The sequence below is a fragment of the Bos javanicus genome, chromosome 21, assembly GCF_032452875.1.
Source record: "Bos javanicus breed banteng chromosome 21, ARS-OSU_banteng_1.0, whole genome shotgun sequence".
NCBI classification, from domain to species: Eukaryota; Metazoa; Chordata; class Mammalia; order Artiodactyla; family Bovidae; genus Bos; species Bos javanicus.
Genome location: NC_083888.1, coordinates 29,726,838 through 29,749,997, shown reverse-complemented (window position 1 = coordinate 29,749,997; position 23,160 = coordinate 29,726,838). Strand labels below are relative to the sequence as shown.

General features: G+C 44.1%; 1 protein-coding gene across 2 annotated transcripts in view; it reads right to left on the bottom strand.

Annotated features, from left to right (window-relative positions):
• OTUD7A (OTU deubiquitinase 7A) overlaps positions 1 to 23,160 on the bottom strand; it is a 397,895-nt gene that overhangs the window by 64,109 nt on the left and 310,626 nt on the right. For both annotated transcript variants that reach the window (XM_061394664.1, XM_061394665.1), the window contains one exon: positions 15,775 to 15,993. In XM_061394664.1, coding sequence (XP_061250648.1) covers positions 15,775 to 15,993 — 219 coding nt within the window. The remainder of the gene's footprint in view (positions 1 to 15,774; positions 15,994 to 23,160) is intronic.

Genomic DNA, 23,160 nt, shown 5'->3' with positions numbered 1-23,160 from the left:
GGACGTGAGTCTGAGTGAACTCCGGGAGTTGGTGATGGACAGGGAGGCCTGGCGTGCTGCGATTCATGGGGTTGCAAAGAGTCGGACACGACTGAGCGACTGAACTGAACTGAATAGGGATGAGGCCCAGGTCTCTCTGCCCCGGAGCGGGGACCACAGGTCACATGCACTTGTCCAAGTGAGCTGGGGCATCTTATGGAGGAGAGGCACTCACACTTTTATGGTTCTGTTGGAGAAAGGTCCAAAGTTACCATCCTACCCAGACACAAGGGGAAGTGGCCTCTGAGCTCAACTGACAGGAGTTGGGTATGTTCACAGTGGGGAATGGAAGCTCGTGGAATTCTGTGTGCAGTGCCCCTGGGTCCAATCCAGTGCAGACTTGTTGCTGCTTCTGAACTTGAAGGTACAATAGGAATTAAGTTTACATGCATGGATGTCCCATCCCATAAATGCCAAAGGGGATTATTCTGATCAGAAGAGCTGCAAGTCGAGAAGGGTGAATGGGGAAAATGCTCCTGCCGTTTACTCCTGGTGAGTAAGTCAGGGTTGCACAGGAGGCCTACTACTCATGGGGTCCGAGCTTTCACCTTGTAGACGACAACTGCTGACTTGCACATCAGAAGTCAGCCTTGGGGCCTGGACTCTGTCATATCATACCTCAGGCAGCTGGGTGGCTGAAAAGTCCCAGCAAAATTTAAGAGCCTCCTTGTGAAGTCAAGTTTCTTGGGATGCTGTTGGGGATTTGCAATTATCTCTCTCTCTGGTGGTCAAGGAAAACTGCAGTCTCTTAGCCATCACAATCCACTGCCAAAAGAGGGCTCCTACTTAGGTTCTGAGTTGGAGGTGCAATATGCCTCACCTGGGCATTCTAGTTGGTCCTTTATGACCTCCAACTTGCAAACCAGCTTCCCATTCATGGAGCCAGCCCATCAAGCTAAGTTGGAAGTGGCCCAGCAAACTCTAGTACATTTGCTACTTTGGGGCCCTACAGTCCCAGTGTCCCTTTGAGTTCCAAGAGTCTGTGATCAATGCTTTTGCTGACTGGAACCTCTGGCAGGGGGAGGTGGCATCCAGGCAACAGGTATCCCTTTCAGACTTGTCACCCCCATGACATGACTGCCATGTTCACCCCACTGGAAAAGTCAAAACTGGATACCTCCCCCATGGAGGCCTGGTGATCCTGGCCTGATATTCCTTTTCTGGGGTGGTCACCTCAGCCTCAGCACAAAACAAGGTAGAATGGCCCCATGAGGATCACTCATCAGTGAAAGGGAAAGTCGCTCAGTCATGTCTGACTCTTTGCAACCCCATGGACTACACAGTCCATGGAATTCTCCATGCCAGAATACTGCCTTTCCTTTCTCCAGGGAATCTTCCCAACCCAGGGATTGAACCCAGGTCTCCCACATTGCAGGCAGATTCTTTATCAGCTGAGCCAAAAGGGAAGCCCAAGAATATTGGAGTGGGTAGCCTATCCCTTCTCCAGTGGATCTTTCCGACCCAGGAATTGAACCAGGGTCTCCTGCAGGTGGATTTTTTTACCAATTGAGATATCAGGGAAGCCCAAAACACTGCACAGAAAGACATTTATGGCTTTAGAGCATTTACAACATTATAGCATACTGCCAAAGAAGATATAGTGATATAAACTTCCATTTCATGAAGCCAGAAGAAAGAACAGGACATCTAACCCAAATGAAAAGGACAGAAGGAATAAAAATTAAGAGTAGAGGTCAATGAAACAGGAAATAAATGTACCAAGGAAAAGCCAATGGAGACCAAGATAGGTTCCTTGAATAGGTTAATAAGATTCACATGTCCCTAGCAACATTAATGAAAACCAAAGGAAATTTCAAAGTATCAACACTGGAAATGAAAAAAGGACCATTAGGACTTCCCTGATGGCCCAGTGGCTAAGACTTGTGCTCCCAGTGTAGAGGGGGTGGGTTCAACCCTGGTCCAGGAAGTAGATCCCATGTGCCATGGCTAAGGGTTCATACGCCACAACTAAAAGATCTCGCACACTGCAGTGAAGACAGAAGGTGCTGGGTGCCACAGCTGAGAAACGGTGCAGTCAAATAAATGAATTAATGTTTTTTAAAAAAGAAAAAAATGGCCATCATCACAGATCCTACTGACATTAAAAAAATTATGAGCTAACATAAACATCTGAGAATTTAGATAAAATAGCAAATTCTTCAAAGCCATTTCAAAATGACATAAGAAGAAAAAGAGATTCTGAATAGTTCAAAATCTCTTAAAAGAAATCGAGTCTGTAATTTTAAAATACACACAAAACACAGCCACATGATCATGTGGTTTCAGAGTGAATTTTTCCAATCATTTAAAAAAGTTATAACATCAATCTTGTAGAAACTCCTCCACAGAATAGAAACAGAGGATAGACTTTACAACTCTTTTTATAAGGCTAAACTAATCTTCATATTAAAAGCTAATGTGAACTGTAATATTTCACATGAACATAGATGTCAAAATCCTAATCAAAACACTAGCAAATCAAATTCAGTGATACACAGAAGCAATGATACCATAACTAAATGAGGTTTGAGGTTTACTCCAGGAATGTACGAGTGGGTAACCATTTGAAAATCAATCAATATAACCCACCAATGTACAGAAAAAAAGAGGAAAATCACATGATCACTTTAAAGCATTCGATAACTTTCAACATCATTTATGAAAGATAAAAACTTAGCAAACTGGGAATGGAAGGTAACTACCTTAATCTCGTATGTATTATAGTATCTACAAAAATGCTACAGCTAATATCATATTTACTGGTGAAATAGTACATTTCCCTCTGAGATTGGAAATTAGTTGAGGATATCTGCTATTAACTCTCCAATTCAAAAATTTCCTGGAAGACCTATACAATGTAGTAAGACAAAAAGAATCTACCCCCACTCCAATTGGAAAGGAAAAAATAAAACTATCATTCTTTGTTTTTTATAGATCATGGACCTAGAAAGTCCAAAAAATTCTATAAGCTACTTGAGTTTATAAATAAATTTAGAAAGGTTCTAGAATACAAGATTAATAAATAACAATAAAGTGTATTTCTATATCTCAGCTGTTGCTGGCACTTTAAGAGCATTTCTTTACAATGTAACAAAATACATAAAATGCATAGAGATAATCTAATGAATAATGTTCAAGACCCTTACTTTGAAAATTAAAAAATATTTGTGAAAGAGTTAAGGAACATGTCATGTTCATTGATTAGGAAATTTAATATTGCGAAGATATAAATTTCTCTCACTTGGTCTATAGATTTATATGGAATTAACATAGATTCCATATTAAATATATAATTATTCTATATAGCATATACAGACATTAATTTATGTAGAAATGTAAAGGCTGAGAATAGCAAAGACAAATCATAAGAAGAAAAATGAAGCTGGAGGACTTATACCCCATGATTTGACTTATAAAACGATGGTCATTTTGTATTAAGGACAGATGCACTAAAGGAACAAAACAGAGTCCAAATCAGACCCTCACATATACAATCACCTGCTTTATCTCAAATGTTACCTTGCAGTACAGCAGATAAAAATGGTTTCAATAACGGTACCAGGGTAGGTATGTAAACATATGGGAAAATGGACTTTCACCACGTGTAAAAGTCATTTTTCAGGTGGGTTGTAGATTTGTGAAAGAAAGAGTTTTTATCTTCAGAAACCTGGGGTAGGCAATGATTTCTTAAACCAAAATAGAAGTTCTGAAAAAAGAGGAAAAAAAGGTAAATTGAACTACTTTAGCATTGGATCATCTGTTCATTAAAGTGTATCAGTCAGTAAAAGGACAGCCCATAGAGTGGGTGAAGGTATTTGTAATACACATCTGATAAAGGACTTATATTCATAATGTATAAGGAATTCCCACAAATCAAACAAGAAGATGAAGGTTAAAAATGGGCAAAAAACTTGAAAAGGCATCCAGTGAAAGAGGATAACCAATGGACAGTAACATGAAAAGATATTCAACTTCATTAGCCATCAGAAAATAAAAATTAAAGCCACTATGGGCCATACATCCAACATAGTGAGTAAACTGGGAGGATAAAAAATACAGAACATCCAGGACTCTCAACAGTGCAAGAGTCAGTTGTTACATCCATTTCGGAAAAGTATTTGGAAAACTATTATAAAGCTGAACATATGTAAATCCTATAACCCAGCAATACTGTAATAGGGAAGAGGCTCTGTATTTTAAGTTAATCACTAAAGGGATGTTACCTATAAACTTAAATTACACATAATGGCCCATCTCCAGAAACCCTGCCTCCCAGGTAATGAGCATTAAGCTAAAACACCTTTATTTAGCTAACAGGAAATATTTTGACCTGGCCCACCTGTGAATGACTGCAGAGAGGAAGAAATTAACATATCCCCTCTGGAAGCTGATGGGAACCAGGAAGTGTTTGACTTTACTCCCTCCCCTTTTTCGTGTAAAAGGAACTTGAATTCTAACTCAGGCAAGATGGTTCTTTGGGACACAAGTTCACCACCTTCTCAGTTTGCTGGCTTTCCAAATAAAGTCCTTATTCCTGGTAAAACAACTCAACTCTCAGTTTATTAGTCTGTTGTTCTGTGAGCAGAACGAGCTTGGATTCCATAACAATACCACTCCTAGGTATGCATCTTCAAAAACATATTCCTGTGTTTATTGAAAACATGTACAAGAATGTTCATAGTGCATCAGTTCAGTTCAGTTGCTCAGTCGTGTCTGACTCTTTGCGACCCCATGGACTGCATCACACCAGACTTCCCTGTCCATCACCAGCTCCTGGAGTTTACGCAAACTCATGTCCACTGAGTTGATGATGACATCCAGCCATCTCATCCTCTGTTGTCCCCTTCTCCTTCCGCCTTCAATCCTTCCCAGCATCAGGGTCTTTTCAAATGAATCAGTTCTTTGCATCAGGTGGCCAAAGTATTGGAGTTTCAGCTTCAGCACCAGTCGTTCCAATGAATATTCAGGACTGATTTCCTTTAGGATGGACTGGTTGGATCTCCTTGCTGTCCAAGGGACTCTCAGGAGTTTTCTCCAACACCACAGTTCAAAAGCATCAATTCTTCAGCATTTAGCTTTCTTTATAGTCGAACTCTCACATCCATACATGACTATTGGAAAAACCATAGCTTTGACTAGGCGAGGCTTTGTGGGCTAAGTAATGTCTCTGCTTTTTAATATGCTGTCTACGTTGGTCATAACTTTTCTTCCAAGGAGCAAGAATCTTAAAATTTCATGGCCACAGTCACCGTCTACAGTGATTTTGGGGCCCCCCAAAATAAAGTCTGTCACTGTTTCCATTGTTTCCCCATCTATTTGCTATGAAGTGATGGGACTGGATGCCATGATCTTAGTTTTCTGAATGTTGAGCTTTAAGCCAACTTTTTCACTCTCCTCTTTTACTTTCATCAAGAGGCTGTTTAGTTCTTCCTTGCTTTCTGCCATAAGGGTGGTGTCATCTGCATATCTGAGGTTATTGATATTTCTCCCCGAAATCTTGATTCCAGTTTGTGCTTTATCCAGTCCAGCATTTCTCATGATGTACTCTGCATGTAAGTTAAATAAGCAGGGTGATAATATATATAGCCTTGACATACTCCTTTCCCAATGTGGGACCAGTCTATAGTTCCATGTCCAGTTCTAACTGTTGCTTCTTGACCTGCATACAGATTTCTCAGGAGACAGGTCAGGTGGTCTGGTATTCCCATCTCTTGAAGAATTTTCAACAGTTTGTTTTGATCCACATAGTCAAAGGCTTTGGCATGGTCAATAAAGCAGAAGTAGATGTTTTTCTGGAACTCTCTTGCTTTTTCAATGATCCAGCAGATGTTGGCAATTTGATCTCTGGTTCCTCCGACTTTCCTAAATCCAGCTTCAAAGTCTGGAAGTTCATGGTTCATGTACTGTTGAACCCTGGCTTGGAGAATTTTGAGCATTACTTTGCTAGCATGTGAGATGAGTGCAATTGTGCAGTAGTTTAAACATTCTTTGGCATTGCCTTTCTTTGGGATTGGAATGAAAACTGACCTTTTCCAGTCCTGTGGCCACTGTTGAGTGTTTCAGATTTGCTGGCATATTGAGTGCAGCACTTTCAAAACATCATCTTTTAGGATTTGAAATAGCTCAACTGGAATTCCATCACGTCCACTAGCTTTGTTCGTAGTGATGTTTCCTAAGGCCCACTTGACTTCGTATTCCAGGATGTCTGGCTCTAGGTGAGTGATCACACATCGTGATTATCTGGGTCGAGAAGATCTTTTCTATATATATAGTTTTTCTGTGTATTCTTGCCACCTCTTCTTATTGTCTTCTGCTTCTGTTAGGTCTGTACCATTTCTGTCCTTTATTGTGCCCATCTTTGCATGAAAAGTCCCTTGGTATCTCTAATTTTCTTGAAGAGATCTCTAGTCTTTCTTATTTTATTGTTTTCCTCTATTTCTTTGCATTGATCACTGAGGAAGGCTTTCTTATCTCTCCTTGCTATTCTTTGGAACTCTGCATTCAGTGGGGTATATCTTTCCTTTTCTCCTTTGCCTTTTGCTTCTCTTCTCATAGCTATTTGTAAGGCCTCCTCAGACAACCATTTTGCCTCTTTGCATTTGTTTTTCTTGGGGATTGTCTTGATCACTGCCTCCTGTACAATGTCATGAATTTCTGTCCATAGTTCTTCAGTCACTCTATCAGATCTATTCCTTGAATCTATTTGTCACTTCCACTGTATAAACATAAGGGATTTGATTTAGGTCATACCTGAATGGTCTAGTGGTTTTCCCAGTTTCTTCAATTTCAGTCTGAATTTAGCAATAAGGAGTTCATGATCTGAGCCACAGTCAGCTCCTGGTCTTGGTTTTGCTGACTGTATAGAGCTTCTCCATCTTTGGCTGCAAAGAATATAATCAACCTGATTTCGGTATTGACCATCTGGTGATGTCCATGTGTAGAGTCTTCTCTTGTGTTGTTGGAAGACGGTGTTTGCTATGACCAGTGCATTTTCTTGGCAAAACTCTATTAGCCTTTGCCCTGCTTCATTCTGTACTCCAAGGCCAAATTTGCCTGGTACTCCAGGTATTTCTTGACTTCCTACTTTTGCATTCCAGGCCCTATAATGAAAAGGACATCTTTTTTGGGTGTTAGTTCTAGAAGGTCTTGTAGGTCTTCATAGAACTGTTCAACTTCAGCTTCTTCAGCATTACTAGTCAGGGCATAGCCTTGGATTACTGTGATATTGAATGGTTTGCCTTGGAAACGAACAGAGATCATTCTGTCGTTTTTGAGAATGCATCCAAGTACTGCATTTTGGACTCTTTTGTTGACTATGATGGCTACTACATTTTTTTCTAAGGGATTCTTGCCCACAGTAGTAGATATAATGGTCATCTGAGTTAAATTCATCCATTCCAGTCCATTTTAGTTCACTGATTCCTAAAATGTGGATGTTCACTCTTGCCATTTCCTGTTTGACCACTTCCAATTTGCCTTGATTCATGGACCTAACACTCCAGGTTCCTATGCAATACTGCTCTTTATAGCATCAGACCTTGCTTCCATCACCAGTCGCATCCACAACTGGGGGTTGTTTTTGCCTTGGCTCCATCTCTTCATTCTTTCTGGAGTTATTTCTCCACTGATCTCTAGTAGCATACTGGGCACCTACTGACCTGCGGAGTTCATCTTTCAGTGTCCTATCTTTTTGACTTTTTATATTGTTCATGGGGTTCTCAAGGCAAGAATACTGAAGTAGTTTGCCATTCCCTTCTCCAGTGGACCATGTTTTGTCAGAACTCTCCACCACAACCTGTCTGTCTTGGGTGGCCCTATATGGCATGGCTGATAGTTTCACTGAGTTAAACAAGGCTATGGTCCATTTGAACAGATTGGTTAGTTGTCTGTGATTGTGGTTTTCAGTCTCTCTGCAAGGCGATGGCACCCCACTCCAGTACTCTTGCCTGGAAAATCCCATGGATGGAGGAGCCCAGTAGGCTACAGTCCATGGGGCTGCTAAGAGTCGGACACGACTGAGAGACTTCACTTCCACTTTTCACTTTCATGCATTGGAGAAGGAAATGGCAACCCACTCCAGTGTCCTTGCCTGGAGAATCCCAGGGACAGAGGAGCCTGGTGGGCTTCCGTCTATGGGGTTGCACAGAGTCGGACACGACTGGCGCGACTTAGCAGTAGCAGCAGCAGCCCTCTGATGGAGAAGGATAAGAAGGATAAGGAAGCTTCCTGATGGGAGAGACTGACTGAGGAGGAAACTGGGTCTTTTTTTGATGGGTGGGGCCATGCTCAGTAAATCTTTAATCCAATTTTTTGTTGAAGGGTGGGGCTGTGTTCCCTCCTCGTTATTTGACCTGAGGCCAAACTATGGTGGATGTAATGAAGATAATGATAAAGATAATGGGGACCTCCTCCAAAAGGTCCCATGCACACACTGCTACACTCAGTACCCCCAACCCTGCAGCAGGCCACCACTGACCCACACCTCCACCGAGACTCCAGGACACTCATGAGCAAGTCTGGGTCAGTCTCTTGTGGGGTCATTGTTCCTTTCTCCTGGGTCCTGGTGCAGACAAGGTTCTGTTTGTGCCCTCCAAGAGTCTGTCCCCAGTCCTATGTAAGTTCTGGCAGCTCTATGGTGGGGTTAATGGTGACCTCCTCCAGGAGGGTTTATGCCATACCCAGGTCTCCTGCACCCAGAGCCCCTGCCCCTGTGGCAGGCCCCTGCTGACCCATACCTCCACAGGAGACACTCAAACACAGTACTGTCTCAGTCTCTGTGGGGTCTTTGGGTCCTGGTGCACACAAGGTTTGTTTGAGCCCTCTGAGCGTCTCTGGCGGATATGGGATTTGATTCTAAACTCGATTTCGCCACTCCTACCATCTTGCTGGGGTTTATCTTTTGCCCTTGGACATGGGGTATCTCCTCAAAGTTGCTCCAGGGCTGCAAAGTCACCGCTCCAGTGCCAAGCAGCTGCAGCTCATACTGCATACTTTACATACCCAAAAGTCTGAAATAACCCAACTGTTATGGATTGCATGTTTGTGTTCCCCCTTCATATGCTGAAGCTCTAACCCTGGCATGACTATGTTTGGAGATGGGACTTCTAAGGAAGTAATTAAGGTTAAATGAGATCAGTAGAAAGTGAAGTCGTGTCCAGCTCCTCCGTCCATGGGATTCTCCAGGCAAGAATACTGGAGTGGGTTACCATTTCCTTCTCCAGGGGATCTTCCCAATCCAGGGATTGAACCCAGGTCTCCCGCATTGCAGGCAGACGCTTTAACCTCTGAGCCACCAGGGAAGCCAGTAGGGTGGGGCCCTAATCTGACAGGAACAATGTCCTTGCAAGAGACACCACAGAGCTCATTCTGCCTCCTTCTCTCCCCTGAAGGTCTTTTACAGGAAAGACCACATGAAGACAACACAAAGATTTAAATCAATTTAAGTTCAACTTAACTTCTGATTTAAGTTGGGTCCCAGAGGTAAAGACTCTTAACCAGTTGAAAGCATTCCTGAGGCTATGAGCCAGCTGTGACCATCCTGGAAGATTACCCAGCTATGGTAAATGCCAGTACCTTACAGCCTCTGGAGAACCAAAAATGGCCCAGTGCTATTCTAATGTCTCCAGCTGTATCCAGAACAGGATGCCCAAGATTAAGGGTTCTTTGCAGGAGCAATAGGATTGAGAATATGGCTCACAGTTTCTACTCCAAGCTCTGACAGCGTGATCATTCACGTCTCCCCACACAATGACTTCATTTAAGAACAGGCCAAAAAACCATGGGAACTAGTACTGTGAATGTTAAGAAACAAAAATGAAATCTTGAGCTCCTACAAAGAAGAAAATCAGATGAACGTCACCAATATAAGGCTGTGGTGTTACATACGGGTGAGGGGCTATTAGTCACTTATTCTGCCTTTTCTAAGTAACTTTTCTGGGCTTTGTAACAGATGGTTGTTGTTGTTTAGTCTTGAAGCTGTGTTTGATGCTTTTGCTACCCCATGGATTATAGGCCACCAGGCTTCTCTGTCCATGGGATTTCCCAGGCAAGAACACTGGAGTGGGTTGCTATTTCTTTCTCCAGGGGATCTTCCTGACCCAGGGATCAAACCTGAGTCTCCTGCATTGCAGGTAGATTCTTTACCACTGAGCCACTGGGGAAGCCCACAACAGATGGTTCAGTTCAGTTCAGTTCAGTCGCTTAGTCGCGTTCAACTCTTCACAACCCCATGGACCACAGCACGCCAGGCCTCCTTGTCCATCACCAACTCCCGGAGTTCACTCAAACTCATGTCCCTTGAGTCAGTGATGCCATCCAACCATCTCATCCTGTTATCCCCTTCTCCTCCTGCCTTCAATCTTTCCCAGCATCAGGGTCTTTTCAGATGAGTCAGCTCTTTGCATCAGGTGGCCAAAGTATTGGAGTTTCAGCTTCAAGATCAGTCCTTCCAATGAACACCCATGACTGATCTTTAGAATGGACTGGTTGGATCTCCTTGCAGTCCAAGGGACTCTCAAGAGTCTTCTCCAACACCACAGTTCAAAAGCATCAAGTCTTCGGTGCTCAGCCTTCTTTATAGTTCAACTCTCACATCCATACATGACTACTGGAAAAACCATAGCCTTGACGAGACGGACTTTTGTTGGCAAAGTAATGTCTCTGCTTTTTAACATGCACTCTAGGTTGGTCATAACTTTCCTTCTAAGGAGTAAGTGTCTTTTAATTTTATGGTCACAGTCACCATCTGCAGTGATTTTGGAACCCCCCCAAAAAAAGTCAGCCACTGTTTCCACTGTTTCCCCATCTATTTGCCATGAAGTGATGGGACCGGATGTCATGGTCTTAGTTTTTTGACTGTTGAGCTTTAAGCCAACTTTTTCACTCTCCTCTTTCACTTTCATCAAGAGGCTCTTTAGTTCATCTTCACTTTGTGCCAGAAGGGTGGTGTCATCTGCATATCTGAGGTTATTGATATTTCTCCCAGCAATCTTGATTCCAGCTTGTGCTTCCTCCAGCCCAGTGTTTCTCATGATGTACTCTGCATATAAGTTACAGTGGAAGTGAGAAATAGATTTAAGGGACTAGATCTGATAGACAGAGTGCCTGATGAACAGATGGTTACCAGAGCTGAAAATAAGATGTCATTTTGCTTGTCACTCACGAAAACACTTGGATGAAAAAAAGCATAACGAGACAATTTCTATGAGAAAGGCGAGTTCATTCTTGCCCTGTGATCCTCTTTAATATCGCGGCCCTTCTGCAGCCACCACATACCCCTAGGGCCATTGAATCACTTTCTCAGGGCATCATTGTGCTCTGCAAATGCTTCTGAGATTTCCTCCAAGGGGACTGTGAGGATTCATTCCTGTTCTGTCTCCGTTATGTTTTACCCATGCTCCAGACATCCTCATCCAGCTGGTACCCAACAGTGCACAGGGCTGTTAGGGGCGCGGTGGGAGGTCCCTACGATGAGTGAATCCCCTCCCTTGGATTTCATCCCACACTAACTCCCACATCTGCTTCTTTAGCTCAGACTGCTCCTGAACTCCAGGCTCACATGTTCAACCAGATGCCAACTTTCCAAGTCTCAATAGGATTTGAGACTTTGCTTCTACGTCACCGCCAACCCCTCTTCCAGGGGTCTGTGTCTCCACATGGCACCACCATCTACCCACCATCAAGCAGGCTCATGCTTGATTCTTTTTCTGCTATTGCCCCATCCAATCCATCAGTGAGACCTGTAGGACCTTCCTCAAAACAGATCCTGGTTCACATCTAGCTATTTCCTACCACCTCCACTGCTACCCCCAAGGCTCTGGGCTATCTGCTGCTCTTCCTGCTCCACTTTCCTCTGCAGAGTCCACTCTCAAAAGAACAGCCAGGACATGTCAGTGTGAATACAAACATGTCAACACCCCTTCTTAAAGCCCTCCTGGGGCTGCACAACCTCCCTACAGTTAACCCTGAGGCTCAGGAGTGCTTCCTGGCCCCCGGCTGCCATTTTATCACCTTCCTTTCCAACCCCTCTAGCCTTCATTCCATCTGCTCCCATATTCCACCTTCCTTAATGAGCCAAGGCTTGGAGTGTGTCCCGTGGCTCATTCCTCCTTGCCCTCAAGAACCCTGCCGTGGGCACCCTCCCTTCATCTCGGAGCACCTACGGCATGGTCTTGTGCCATACTGATGGTCTGCCTTATCATCTTTCTTCCCCACTAGAACCTCATCTCCATGAGGGCAACAACTTCACCTGCGTGGTTCATAATGATGGGATTTCCAGCACCTGGACGGGGTGTCTGTGGGACTGCAATTCAGGCTTGCTGTGGGTGCAGTTTTGGCAGCTGTCTTATCTCCTACATTAAGATGGAAGGAAGTGAGGCTCCAGCTGACCTGGCAGGGCTGGGCTGAGTCACGAGGCCTTCAAAAACCTGCACATGTTAGAACTTCTCCGTCAGATTCACTCCAATCCCACCCTCCTCCTGTGGAGACAGACTCAACACCACAGCTCAGAGACGTCCCCACTTTTCCTGACGTCTAGACCTCAGCGTCCTGTGTGTGCAGTCACTGTGTGCAGTGACGCAGGCATGTCTCTGCCTTCGGACTCACATACTTGCTGAAGCATCATGCCCTCTCATCCCATTCAGGGGCGTCCAAAAGGGGCAGGGGCGCCAGACGTTACTTTCCAAACCGAGAGACTCATGATCTCTGAGTCTTCTTAAGGGTGAACTCAGTAGGGTAACCCGGTTGAGAGACGAATACATTATTGAATTCTCAGGCTAAATGAAGAATGTGAGGCATCTCCTTTCCTCTCTCAGGGGGTCAGTGGCTTTATGTCCTGAAGACCTGGCCCTCCTGTCGTCCCCTCATGTCATGGGGCTGGAGTGGGTCATGTCTTCCGGGATTTTAAGGCCTGCAGAGAATGGCACTCCCTCTCCTGTGGGTTCTGCGGGAGGTGAAGCTTCGCCACTCGAAACAGAGGCTCCTCAAACAGGTGGGGTTGCCTGCGTGCCTTGCGGAGCTGGGGGGCCACTCTGGATGCCTGCTCTGTGCTGGGCTTGGAGGGAATGGAGCTGGAGTATGGGTCTGGATCACATGAGCCCCCAGGGAGGGAGAAAAGTCCCCCACCCTGAGGCCCTGAGACAGAGTTTATATTTCCTTCCAAACACGACTTGTATTAAGTCTTGAACAAGCAGATTTTTTTCACTAAAATTTTTTTGAGATCCGTATTTCCATCTCCCATAAACCCAGTAAATTATACTGCTTATCAATGGTTGGTTCACAGTGATCTGAACACTAAATTATTGGACAAGGGAACTGACGCGCTACATGTGGCCATGTCAAGCAGCTTTCTCCCCACTGTTCCTCAGCGGAGCTCTGTCTGCCCTATGGAGAGTGACAGCAGGGCCCGAGGGACGAAGCCGAGGCTGTCTCCCAGCTCCCCGGCTCCTCACCCAGCTGAGGTGGGGGGCTGGGCGGGACTCCTGGGCCTCAGCCAGATTCCCACCAGGATCCAGGCACAGAAAAGGCCTGAAGGATGATCAGTCTATGGCTTAAAGAGAAGTACAGAGAAGCCGATGGATGGTAGGCAGGGGGGCAGAGAGGAATGCACATTTGTTCTACCCTCCACTATTTTCCAGTCCTCATCTCCCTGTTCTCGGCAGAACCCTGATATTCAGACTCTCCCTGCCTGGGATCGTGGTCCTGAAGGCTGGGGCACTGGCCAGCCTCCAAAGGCCTCCTTCAGCACTGATGGGGTGCTGTCTGCAGCCCCTGAAAATCAAGAGTGAGTCACAGAACACACACGCCATATGCTTTGCTGGCTGCTTCCATGACACCAACAAGGGTGTTGGTAGGCTGACACCGACAGATTAATGGGAGAACAAACAACTCCCCAAGAGCCATTTGAAGGAGCAGAGGCTCAAGGTTTTTACAGGCAGGAGAGGCTGAAGAGAAAGGTGAAAGGAGGCATCCAAGTGCACCCAGGTCAGAGGAAAACCCAAAATGCAAAACAAGCCAGCTGACTCGTCATCAGAGAGTGAACATTTGCAAAGAGTCAAGCAGTGCCCCTTTAAAAATGCTGGGTTGGAAGGTAAAATGTAAGTAAAAATTAATATGTGATCCATGGCAAAAAAATAACAGAAAAGACCTTCCAAAAGAGCAAAAGCTCTTGCTGAGCATGATAAGGCTGGAGGAGAAGGCTGGTATGGTGGACTCCATGCCCTTTACCGGGACTGGGGCTTTAAATGAGGCAGCAATTATCAGTGCTACTGACCATGCTCGAGGCTGAACTTTGTCAAGCACTTGGCTACCATAGCCTTCAAGAGAAATTAGTTCATGAATTTTTTTCCTTTGTAACTTATATCAATTTTCCCTTCCCTGTGACTAGTGAATATTAGGTTTAAACTACCACATAGAGGCATCGTTGAAATAGCCAGCCTCTAGAGAGAGGGCTTTAGTGTTAGTTGTTCAGTGGTGTCCGACTCTTTGCGACCGCATGGACTAGCCTTATGTAGATTGTCTCCTTCTAGGCTCCTCTGTCCATGGAATTCTCCAGGCAAGAATACTGGAGAGGGTTGCCATTTCCTCTTCCAGAGGACCTTCCCCACTCAGGGATTGAACTCAGGTCTCTGGCACTGTGGGCATATTCTTTACCATCTGAGCTACTGTGGCTAATCCAGAGAGAAGACCTGGAGGTAAGACAGAACCAGGAGTGGCAGTTGGTCTCTGAGCTGCTTTTGGCAGCTGTGCAGCAGTGGAGAAAACAGTCACAACATCAGATCCAACACAGTTATCGGGAATGTGGATCCTGTTATTAAGCCAAATACCCCGAGGGTGAGGCTTCCAAGTCCTGGGCTGAGACCTGGCTGCCAGCCTGCCCAGCACAAGTAAGGCCCCACTCACCACCAGCCCCTCTTCATCTTTGGGGATTTAGTGGCCCTATGGAGGATGCACAGGGGCCTGAGAAGGGTACAGGATCCTCTACACGCATGTCTGAGAAGCCCCAAACATGTGACTATGCAAAGATTTATAGTGCAAATGATCATGAGTGAGACAGAGGCTGCCTGTCTCACAAAGAACCAAGGTCTGTTTCAGAATTTGTTTGGAACTAGTTAGTTTATTATTAGAAACTCCAAAGAAGACAAGTTTGGTTTACTCCCTAAATCTTGTCCTCATCGGGATGTCAGAGAAACAGTAAGGAGAGCAGGAAACCAAAGTCAGGCTGTATGCTTCCTTAACCTGGAGCTGGGGGTGCAGGTGTGGGTGGGGGAGGGCAGGAACAGTTCCACAGGGCACCGTGCTGCCTAATGCTCAACCTCACCAGGCCGGCATCCATCCTTTTCAGGTCTTTGCAGAGGGGAAAACTGAGGCTGAGAGAGGCCATGAACTTGTCTGTGTCCACAGGAAGTGCCAGGGTCTCCTATTTTTCTCCAAGCATAGGGTCTTTCATTCAGGACCCAATTGGGCCATTGCAGTTAGATGGGAAAGGAGAGAAGTTAGGGCAAAACAGCTTGGGGTTCTTTTTGGGGGGACCTGACCTGGCCAGGCTGGATTAGGAACAAAGAGAACTCTCAGGAGATCTGAGCACCACATGCTCCTCACCCCACACCAGTGGCTCCAGGCAGAGCTGGGCAGGGCCTGCAGGCACCCAAGTCGACAGAGGGTGGGGCTGGACCGCACATCCCTCTTGCCCCCGCCCCCTCCTCCCGACCAGGGGGGCCTGAACGGGGGGGAACCCACCTGCCTGCTCCAGGGCCACCATGGTCGCCTGTTCGATCAAGTCTCGTTCCACGAAGCTCCGGAAGTCCTCGCTGTACACACTCAGGTCTGGAAGCTGGAACGTGTAGATGGGCATCTCCAGCGGGAACTGCTCGCTGCTGCACTCGCTCGCCACGTGGGACCGCGCCAAGGACACGATGGCCGAGCTGGCGTGGGAGATCCCCCTCGAAAGCCGCTTCTCTGCGTGGGGGAAAGTGAGGGGGGTTGAGTGAGGGGGGCTCTATGGGCGTGCACACTAGCCCACATGACACATCCCACATGTGTGCACAGCAGCACACAGGATGCATATGCACATGTAAACACACATGGCACACTCATGCAGCACACATGGACACACACACATGTACACACTTGCCACACATGCAGAGGCACACCCATGGACACCTGCACACCCATTACCTCTCCCTCCCCAGCCTTGCTGGCCTCCCAGTGTTCTCAGCAGGCCTCCTTCATGCTGGGTTAACATCACCACCACCTGGCACATGGCCCTTAGTCAGGAAACCACTTAGAAGGAGACAAAGGGCAAGTCCACCACACAAATGTTCCTCAGCGTCCGTAAAGATCAGCAGCCTCGCTTCCTGGGTCTGAAGTTACATGGAACTCAGTTCAGCAGAGCTCTCGAGGCATGACATTCTACACAGGGGGCTTCCTTTGCTTTTATGCTTTTGCATTTTTAAAGTGAGAAGCAATCCATTGGGCTTCCTCCACAGTGGCTTGGATTTTAAGATAGGTCACCTCTATTACAGTTACTCTTATAAACACACCCTGCAGGAAGATTCCCAGGACACAAATATTAAGCCATTGCCTGCCTCTATTCTGTCTGGATTTTCTGTTGTCATGGCAATCTTAAAAATTTTTATTTTGCCTAAGCTTTCCAGCAAGGGATGAGAAATGCACTGCAGAATTTCTCTAAAATACAACCGTTACTTTATTAGGAAGTCAATCATCTGACTTAAATGCCACCATCAAGAAGTAATATTTTAAAAAACATGCTTATTTTTTAAAGCTCTGTGCTTAATAGCTAAAGAATTCTTAAATGTGTGATATTAGGAATAAGTTTTCAGTTTTACAATCAATATTTGTAACGATGAAGAATTCTTTTAATAAGGGACTGCTGCTGCTGCTGCTAAGTCGCTTCAGTCGTGTGCGACTCTGTGCAACCCCATAGACGGCAGCCCACCAGGCTCCCCCATCCCTGGGATTCTCCAGGCAAGAACACTGGAGTGGGCTGCCATTTCCTTCTCCAATGCATGAAAGTGAAAAGTGAACGTGAAGTCGCTCAGTCGTGTCCGACTCTTCGCGAGCCCATGGACTGCAGCCTACCAGGGTCCTCCGCCCATGGGATTTTCCAGGCAAGAGTACTGGAGTGGGGTGCCATTGCCTTCTCCGTTAACAAGGGACTAGTCCTCTTTTAATTTTACCCAGAAAACAAAATTCAGACCGGCATTTCAATGAATATTTTCTAATCTTTTCTACCTGTGGTAGACTCATTAGTTCCTGTGGCCACTTAAGTTGAATGGACTCCCACTCACATTAGCCTACTCATCGGTCAGCTTCTGTCTCTGCTGATGTCTCTCTGAGCCGTGCTTCTGCCCCTGCTGTGCTGGCAGGAAGCCCACGCCCATGCCTTCATCAAGAAGGGAAGCTCTGTCCCCCCCAAGCAAGAGTAGTTGACAGCACTGCCATTGAAGTAATTTTGCTAAAGCAGATGAAAAACAAGAGGCCTTTGACCTGGTATAAGTTAATTTTAAGCTCAAATTTAATTCTCAGAGGCCTCATATATTTCCATGATAAGTCTCAGAGACAGAGTATTTCCAAACAGATAGTTCTGATTCACCTTCAATTTCATTCTGAGATGAATTCAAGACGATTAAAGTATGTTGTATTTTGAAGAAGGACAAGAAGAGAGATCAGACCACACAGGCCATGAGGAAGAGGAGCCAGGGAGCACAGGGGCCAGTTGGTTGTCCTGTCCCCCATGGCAGGGGCAGAGGAGACCCCATGCCTCTCTGCCCCTCACAGACCTTGCTGAGGACACATTTCTTGCCACGAGCTACCTTTCTGGAATCTGGGAAAAGAGGAACTGCCCCATCCTTCAGGACCCAACAGTTTGCTTGAACACCCAAGGTAACATGAACCCACATTGCTCTCAGCAGAGGCAAGGTGCTGGGCAAGGTCATCCACACGTCTTCATGGCTTATCAATCAGCATCTATTGCCAACTGACGAGGACCTTGGAGACGCTGTGACTCATAGTATAAATTGATGCTATTAAGCCACTCCAAATATTAATATTTGGAATCTGAGGGGAAAAGTCCTTTTGAACTAAAAGTGAATTACGTTAAAGATCACATAACAAGAAACAGATGCTCCGAATTCTAACTCCTTCCAACCACCACCTTCATGAATGCACATACATAATCACACAGACACACACACACACTCACACGCACATACACTCACAAATGGATTCTTTAAACATGAATTCAGCAATTCTTCTTTTGGAAGTATAAATAAAATAAAACAGGAATTACCATGTTCAAAGTTATGCCCCAGAGAAATACAGAGAGATTACAAAAAAATATGGAGGGAATATACAGAATTTTCTGACCCTTGACAAAGCCAGCCCACGCACTTATGATTTAGTATAGTATAAGGGACTATCTTCAATATCCTGTGATGAACCACAGAGGAAAAGAATGTAAAAAGAATGTATACAAACGTATAACTGAATTACTTTGCTGTATAGCAGAAATTAACATATTATGAATCAGCTGTATTTCAATAAAAATAAATTAAATAATGAAATTTAAAAACCCACACTAACAAAAAGCTATCTATGATTTAGGTCAGGGGATGTGTATTAAGTCTGTTTTCTTATTTTCTGTATTCTGGAGGCTCTGGCATCTGGGGCCTCTCTGAATGGGGAGAGAATTTCCTTACGGAATTATCCAATTCTTAGATACTTAGATTCTTAGGACTCACCCAGGACAAACCAACTCAGAGCCCATACTGTGGATCACCTCCTCCATCTGGCTCACACCTGCAGGCCATGCCACTGCCCTAGTTACCCCTGGGCCAGGTGCCAGACAACAAGAGATGGCCCCTATGCCCGCCAAGAGCTGCTGAAATTACTCACGCCAGCCAATCCTAAGTCTGTTTACCCTGCCTTGTCTTTCCCACTGGAACACAATGCAGGCTGCTGCCCTTGTTCTCCTCCATCCCTTCTGCCTTCTGACCAACTCTGGTGCTTCACTGTGTGACCCTACAGGGTGTGCCATGCCTCCTGTGTCCAGGGAACCGTGAGTATAAGAACCTCTTCTTCTAGGACAGTCGTGTCCCTGTCTGTGTGTCTCATCATATCTGATTAAAACAAGTCCTGGGTACATTTTAAAGCAGGTAGACAAAAATCTTCCTGACCCAGGGATCGAACTCGGGTCTCCTGCACTGCAGGCAGACTCTACCAGGGAAGCCAACTTTTCTAAAAGGGACAGATATAAATATTTTAGGCTTTGTGAGCCATACAATTCTCAGTCACAACTACTCAATTCTGTCTTTGCAGCATGAAAGCAGCCATAGACAGTGAATAAACAATGGGTTCCAATAAAACTTTACTGAAAAAACAGGCAGTGGCCAGATGTGGTTCATGAGTTATTGTTGTTGATTTAGAATATGGAGGGCTTGATCTTCCATTTTAGGAGACTGTGATTTCAGGAAGAATTCAATTAAAGGATATATATAGATCTAATTCAGAAACTACAATTTCTACTTGTTAAAAATATAGGGCATCCTTGGTGGTCCAGTGGTTAAGAAGCCACCTTGCAATGCAGGAGATGCTGGTTTGATCCCTGGTTTGGGAAGATTCCACATGCTTCAGGCCAGCTAAGCTTGTGTGCCATGACTAGTGAGCCCACAACTACTGAAACCCACATGCCCTGGAGCCTGTGCTCTGCAACAAGAGAAGCTACCACAGTGAGAAGCCTGCTCGCCACAGCCAGAGAAAGCCCACTCAGCAATGAAGACCCAGCACATCCAAAATTAAATAAATAAATAAAAATACATATGTTTGTTCACAAGGCTCAGTTAATGAAATTATGTTATGATAGACTTCTGTTTTTGTTTTTTTACTGATAACAGTAAGATCGTGGTAAGTATCCGTATAAGGCCCTGATTCTGCTAATCTGTCTGAAAACAGAGAGAAGGATCCTTCTAGCCCCTTCCTTGGAAGGATAAGATAATGGGTTAGATTGTTTGCTGCTCAGAAAGAGCAGGAACTGCCAAGTTGTCAGCTCTCTGGATTTCCATTGCAGGAGAGATGCTGGGAGGCTGTCCGGTAAGGTGCTGAAGGAGCACACAGTCACAGAAAGGCCAAGCTAAATGATTAGAAGAGGTCAGATCTAAGGGCAGGATGAAGGAGAATTTAAGAATGGGATAACAAGACGGCCAACACACCTCAATACCCTCTTCCTAACCCACCCAGGGGGCCCACAGGAGTAGATGCGTGGGAATGGGCTGGGTTCCATGGGTGAGGGCTGAGGGCGGGTGTTCTGGCTGTGCTTTTCCTCCCCCCAGCTAGCCCTGTGGGGGTAACTGCCTGAACCATCATCACCACAATGCAGGCCAGCCACTGCCATGGCCAAAGCCACTGGAGAAGCATCAGGGCAAATCTCGTGGAACTGGGCACCAACCACAACATGAACAGGTGGGATGGCCCCAAGCCTTCTTTCTTTTCTCCTATACTCCCTGTGAGCTGACAGTTACAACAGAAAGTAGAAGCTCCTGCAAATGAGTAATTTCTAGAACAGAGGAGCTGAGAGGTTCCCTAAGCAGGAAAGCCAACTGTGGCAAAGAGAGCCAGTGGAGAACATTTTGAGCCCATATTAAAGCATTCAGAGCTAGCCACTTTGAGTGCACTTCCCTCCATGCTCTCATTCAGAGGAACACAAAACAGAGCCCACGCCTTTGTCCTCTTCCCCCGATACCACGAGCTAAGATGGCTGGTAACTGCAAGGTACTGTGTGCTCACAGGCAAAACTTAGGAAACAGCTCAGCAGTGAGAACATGGTTATAGGAAGTTCACAAAGTACTTGGGCTGGAACGCGTCAGGAGAACAAGGTTTTAAAATACACTTAGTAGATATGTTCAAAGAGATGGAATATTACGATGTGAAATAATAAAAATAATGAGAAAGCGCAAATTTGGAATGAGAAATGCTGATCAACAGAATGGTTCACGTGAAGATGTTAAATTAGGATGTTAGAAGAGCATCTAACATCTAAATTAGGATGTTAGAAGAGCAAGTCAAGGGAATCTCTTAGAAGACATGAAAATGAGATGCAAGAGGACAATGGAGGAGGGGAATGGTTTTAAAGGAAAATAATTTGGACCCAGATTGTTATTCCACCAAACGAAAATTTAAGTACATCATGTAAACATCTTAAGGTTCTGATGGCCTTAGGAGACTGATCAGGCAAAATTTTTTTTAGAAAAGCCTTTGGAAAAGTACTCTTTTAGCAAAAGATAAATGTAAGTAAATAAAGAAGTTGACTGTTGTCTAAACAAGCAATAAAAAGAACCTAAATATAATTGAGGGTACATGGAGGTAGGAAGGGAAAAGATAAAAACAGGGTGAAATATGGCTGCTGATACGTTCTAACAATTAATAGAGATAAAACCTAAATATAGGTTTTAATAGGACAGAGGTAACTTTAACATGAAGGAGAATATATAACTTTCAAACTAGTTGAAAAATTTACTTAGCCAGAAAAGACAGAAAAGGAGAAAAACACGTACAAAGAAAGCATGGCAAATAAAACATGCAACATAAAGAAGCACAGATAGGACAATAATAAAAATAAAATAAGTAGATTAAATTCACTGCTTAAAAGACAGACTCTTGGATTGAATAATAGAGTGATACTTGATGATAAATTACTTGTAAGAATTATATTTGATATACAAGGATAAAGAAAGGTCGAAAAAATGTTATTCCAGGCAAATATTAACCAAGAGAAAGGCAGGGAAGAGGGCTTAATGTCAACTAAAACAGATTTAAAGATAAAAATTATATGGGACATAGAGATACTCTATATATTGTTAAAAAGCACATTAGAGCCAGATGACCTCACAATTATGAATGCATACGCACCCACAAATACAGCTCAGTAGTGGAAAGAGAAGAAAAGCTAAGAGAAGAAACAGATAATGAGCATTAAACTTTCTAACTCAAACTTGGCTTTTCTGGACAACAGAGTAAGTAAGCATAGGACAATAATCCAAGATAGAGTTTCCAATATAGCCTGAATAATCAGGTTGAGCTAACAGAAACAGACAGCAATGACTCAACAGCATGGGAAGGCTGACCTAAGGCCATAGGAGAATAAGAATCCATTGTGTAAATATTAAGAGGAGTAATAAATCATTTCAGATCTTATGACTGTATATGTAGAAAATGCAAGAGACTCTCTGAGAACAACTATATTAATAAGAGAATTTATGACATGACTGGATAAAAAATAGATTGCTTTTCTCTGTGCCTAAACTCTTAACAGAATGTGAATAAATGGAGTGGTATATGCAATATTCTTGAGTGGAAAAACAGTATTACCATATACTAATTATCCCTGAAATAAAATAAAAACCCAATCTACTTCCAATCGGTATTCCAATTTTAAGATTAATATGGTAGAATAAATATCCAAAAATAGTGAAAAAGTTTTGAAAAAGAACGGCAATAAAGGAACTAGCCTTTGCAGAGTGATACTATACGAACCTGTAAGAGTCAAGTATAGCAGGCTGGGTGGTCACAGACTCCAGAAACAGAGCCAAATACATTTTTTGCTACGTTAATGTACAGCCAAGTTGGCGTGTTAGTTCAGTGGGAAAGGGATGCTTTACTGAATAGATATGCTAGACTATCTCATTCTCAATCCAGAGAAGCAAAACTAGATTCTTAGCTATTATTTATAAAAATTTCAAATTGCTTATAAGACCTAAGAACAACATTTAAAAAACAAATACAATAAAACATGACAGTAACTTTGAATTTCAGGAGAATTTCTAAAGAAAGGGAGAGGTTACCCATTAGTCATGAATGTATAGTAATATAAACATTTTGTAAGGCAGAATTTTCTGTGAATAGTGATAAAGCAAATAATACTGTGGGATGTATATATATGTGTATATACATATATACGCAAAATATATTTGTAGTTTAGTCTTCGTTATAAAGAATGCTACAAATTGATAAGAAGAACGCAAACAAAATAATATAAAAACGGGCAAAGTACGTGAATAAGTATATCACAGAGGAGGAAATCCAACTGGCTAACAAGCAAATGACAAGATG